Source organism: Mus caroli, chromosome 6, assembly GCF_900094665.2.
Source record: "Mus caroli chromosome 6, CAROLI_EIJ_v1.1, whole genome shotgun sequence".
Taxonomy (NCBI): domain Eukaryota; kingdom Metazoa; phylum Chordata; class Mammalia; order Rodentia; family Muridae; genus Mus; species Mus caroli.
Genome location: NC_034575.1, coordinates 133,094,425 through 133,098,886, shown reverse-complemented (window position 1 = coordinate 133,098,886; position 4,462 = coordinate 133,094,425). Strand labels below are relative to the sequence as shown.

Genomic DNA, 4,462 nt, shown 5'->3' with positions numbered 1-4,462 from the left:
AGGAGGTAGCTTTCCCTAAAGTCACACCTCTCTGGGGCCAAGGCCCTTCTGGTCAGCAGTAAATAAAAAAATAATTGTTCTCACCAAAGAAATCTGGGTTAAAAAGTTGCCATGAAACTGGACTAGGTGTGTCTTTCTGTCCTTCCGGTTCTTTTTATAGACACTTCGGGAACCTGAGTGAGGTCCTGCAGGTCTTCCGCCCATTTGAGGAGAGATTAAAGCACCTGAAGTTGTCTCCTCCTTACTCATTTGCAGCCACAGCTTCCCCACCAGCACAGCCTCAGAGGCTTCCAGAGTAGACTCGGAGGAGGTAAGTCAGTCCAGGGGCCTTGGTGTCAGCCATGGACTGGGATGATCACGCCGGCCCACTGAATTTGGAATAGCCAAAGGGGACCAAGAGTAAGGATAGTGTGTATTTGTCTATTTTGTTTTATTTTTTGCCAGAATTAACATGGGGTTATTTTTCTAGGCCACCTCAGCTAAAGTCAGGGATTTGGGTGCTAAATATCTGTAAAAGTTAATAGAAGGTAGGTGGCATTTTGTATGCTCTTTTAGTGAATAAATGACAGGTGTTTAATAATAGCCCTTTGCATTGGATTGACTTGAATTAAAATGAAAGAGGAGAGAGTCAGTAAAATTACTGGGGAACGTGGCTTGCCTGACTGCTTTATTTTTTTATTGGTTATTTTATTTATTTATATTTCAAATATTGTCCCCCTTCCTGGTTTACCCTCCACAACTCCCCCATCCCACCCCTCTTCCCCTTTGCCTCTATGAGGGTGCTCTTCCACCCATCCACCCCAATTCCCACCTCATCCCTTTAGCATTCCCCTACCCCTATGGAGGTAGCTGGAGCCATGGGTCCCCTGACTGCTTGAAGCAGAGCATCCATGTTTGAGATAATCCAATTCAGATGCATTGACTTTATGGTGTCAGATACAGCTCGAATCCCACCCATCAGATGAGAAGATTCTCTTTGCCTTCAAATAGCCTTTGGGGTTTCTGATATGAAAATAGACAAATCATCTGGAGTCCCCACATGAAGACCATTCTGGTCTTGCTCTGCAGAGTATGGAACTAAGTTAGTTTTGAAGGTTCCAGGTCGGCCTTCTCTTTTCCTTCCTTGGTATTCTGTACACAGCCATTATAACCCTGGGGTAGCAGAGATGATGGCAATCCGACTTTTGTAGACTGTATCTGTGGCTATCAGATCTTTATCCCACCAAGGAAGGTTGGTGCTTAGATAAGTGTTGAGAGACTAATAAAATATAACTCTCCAGTGTCTGGGTGACTATTCGGTAAAGCCATTCGCTGCACACGCTCAGGTGTCTTCATTTGGAATGTCAACAGGCATTCTTGTGGGTGGATATGAAGTCATGAGTTACCTTCATCTTTTTCTCCACAGGAGACCAGACATCCGTTCTCGTGAGGTCTACCTATAAGTCACCATGTATGAGGACTGTGTGAAGTCCACAGAAGACTATTACCTCTTCTGTGACAACGAGGGGCCATGGGCCATTGTTCTGGAGTCCTTGGCAGTGATTGGCATAGTGGTTACCATATTGCTACTCCTGGCGTTTCTGTTCCTCATGCGGAAGGTTCAGGACTGCAGCCAGTGGAACGTGCTTCCCACCCAGTTCCTCTTCCTGCTGGCTGTGCTCGGGCTCTTCGGACTTACTTTTGCCTTCATCATCCAACTCAACCATCAAACTGCCCCTGTTCGCTACTTCCTCTTTGGGGTTCTCTTTGCTATCTGCTTCTCCTGCCTCCTGGCTCATGCCTCCAACCTGGTGAAGCTGGTCCGGGGTAGAGTTTCCTTCTGCTGGACAACAATTCTGTTCATTGCTATCGGTGTCAGCCTGTTGCAAACCATCATTGCGATAGAGTATGTGACCCTCATCATGACCAGAGGCTTGATGTTCGAGCACATGACACCGTATCAGCTCAATGTGGACTTTGTCTGTCTCCTGATCTATGTCCTCTTCCTGATGGCCCTCACTTTCTTTGTCTCCAAGGCCACCTTCTGTGGCCCATGTGAGAACTGGAAACAGCACGGAAGGCTCATATTTGCCACTGTGCTGGTCTCCATCATTATCTGGGTGGTGTGGATCTCCATGCTCTTGAGAGGCAACCCCCAGCTCCAGCGACAGCCCCACTGGGACGATGCGGTCATCTGCATTGGCCTGGTCACCAACGCTTGGGTCTTCCTGCTGCTCTACATCATCCCTGAGCTGAGCATACTCTACAGGTCATGTAGGCAGGAGTGTCCTCCACAAGGCAACGTCTGCCAGGTCCCTGTCTACCAACGCAGCTTCAGGATGGATACCCAGGAACCCACCAGAGGTACATCGCAGAAGGCCTGGGGCAGGGAGGGAACTGGATAGGCAGCGAGAACCTAGAGGGATGGCAAAGGCCAGACTTTTGGTGCGTCACGTCAAGTATATAGACAAAGCCTTCTAGAACCAAGCAGAAGTATATAGACAAAGCCTTCTAGAACCAAGTAGATCCTGCAAAACACAGGCTTTATGTGGAAAAAACAACACAAAAGGAAAGAAAGGTTTTCAATGGAAAGGGGTGGCTGTTGCTGGAGGTTGGCCAAGGATACCATTCACTCTAAAAGGAGTGGACTAAGCTAGTGAGGTAGCACACACAGAGGAGGACACAAGAGGATTGGGTGTTCAAAGTCATTCTTGGCGACATAGAGTTTGAGACCAACTTGAGCTACACGAAGTTCTCAAAATCGACAATAAAGTAGACAAATAGAGTAAAATGAGTTAACCAGCCCCAGATTAGGCAGGAACCAGGCCATGCTAAGTTCTGACCTCTTGTTTACCAAGCTCCAATTAGACCTTGGCAAGGGTGACTGACGTGTTAAAAGCTTGAGTCTGAAAGTTAACTTATCCAGATAAAATGTAAAACTCATTTGTGGGAATCATCACTCACGGGAGTCATGGAGTTCAACAACTTCTGGGTTTCTATTTTACAAATTGTCCACTGTTTTCTTAAAAAAAAAAATTCAAGGTTCTGTTACAAAGCAGCAACGAGAAAGACCATTTAATCTGAATTCTAAGTAAAAGCTCAGATGTGTGGTCAGCAGTAGACAGGAAACAAGCGCTTGTGTGACATTTCCTTGATAATTTCAGATCACATGTTTATCCGTATATAAAATCAAGCCACCTGTCTCTGTTTTGTTAGGGGTTGACATTATCCCATGATACCAAAGATGCTTGGTCCCCATCAACCTGGGGGAAATAGTGGCTAATTTCAGCTATCTGGAAATGTATCAAAACTCATTAATTCCTCTTAGGAAACATCTGATATTATTCATAGCCCAGCAGCATGGCTTTACATCAATTTCAGGGTCTTAATAGACAACTGATTTCTCCCATTTTCTCACTATTGTATAACAAAGATGCTAGTTTATATATTATATGGGACACATAATGCTTGCCAGGCTCAAAAACATTTAATATAAGCTTTCCTTTTAAGTAAGTACACTTTCTGAGCTGCTATCTATAGTTAATTACACATTCACATTAAATCCTGTCCAGATAAATGCATCTATTAGTTCTTTTCAGTTCAGATTGATGGACAGTCGAAAATTGACACTATACTATATATCCTTCCTACAAAATTAGGCATTGCTGTGGATGCTTCCTGCCAGATCCTTGAGGTTTATGGGAGATTGCAGAGTCTGTCATTCTTTAAACTTCCTTCATAGGTCCCACTTGTAGATTGGATGAAAGGTGTTGGTTTCATTGTTGTTGTTGTTGCTGTTGTTGTTGTTGTTGTTGTTGTTGTGAAATCCCAAAAAGCAAAATCCCAGAGACAAAGAAGTTCTTGTAGTACCATAACATCTCAAAGCTCAATTCTAATGACCCTGATCCCAAGTTTCCCCAAATGCTAGGCATGTGTTTAAAGTTGTAGGGAGGGTACCACTTTGTCTCAAACAAACATATTTCACATGTTGCCAAGAATGGTACAAAAACCTCTTAGGCTGAGCACTTGGGAGACTGAGACAAGGCAGCCAGCGCAAAGATTGAGGCCAGTGCAAAGAATGAGGTCAGCCTGTGCTGTGAATTGCTATGAGATTAATTCCAGGCCACCTGAAGTACATACTAAGATGGAATCAAGAACAGAGTATTGTGAGGAAAGTTTCAGAGCTTGCAGAAGTATTCAGTTCTTAATTTGGTCAGAACTAAACTATTATCCAATCAAGATTAGAAAAATTCATTTCCTCAGCTGAGTGGTGGTGGTGATAGTACATACCTTTACTCCCAGCACTTGGAAGCCACGAGAAAAACAGATCTCTAAGTTCAAGGACAACCAAAATAAAAACTAAAAGAAAAAGAGAGGGGGGAGGGGGAAGGGGAGAGAAGAAGAAAGGAGGAGGAGGAAGAGAGGAGAGGAGAAAGGGAGAAAGGGAGGGAGAGAGAGAGAGAAAGAAAGAAAGAAAGAAAGA

At 44.3% G+C, this 4,462-nt stretch overlaps 1 protein-coding gene across 2 annotated transcripts in view; it reads left to right on the top strand.

The window, feature by feature from the left end:
- Positions 1 to 206: 206 nt before the first annotated feature.
- Positions 207 to 4,462, top strand: part of Gprc5d (G protein-coupled receptor class C group 5 member D) — an 11,950-nt gene continuing 7,694 nt past the window's right edge. For both annotated transcript variants that reach the window (XM_021165760.1, XM_021165759.1), the window contains exons 1-2: positions 207 to 310; positions 1,406 to 2,343. In XM_021165760.1, the coding sequence (XP_021021419.1) occupies positions 1,449 to 2,343 (895 nt within the window). In that variant the 5' untranslated portion in view covers positions 207 to 310; positions 1,406 to 1,448. The remainder of the gene's footprint in view (positions 311 to 1,405; positions 2,344 to 4,462) is intronic.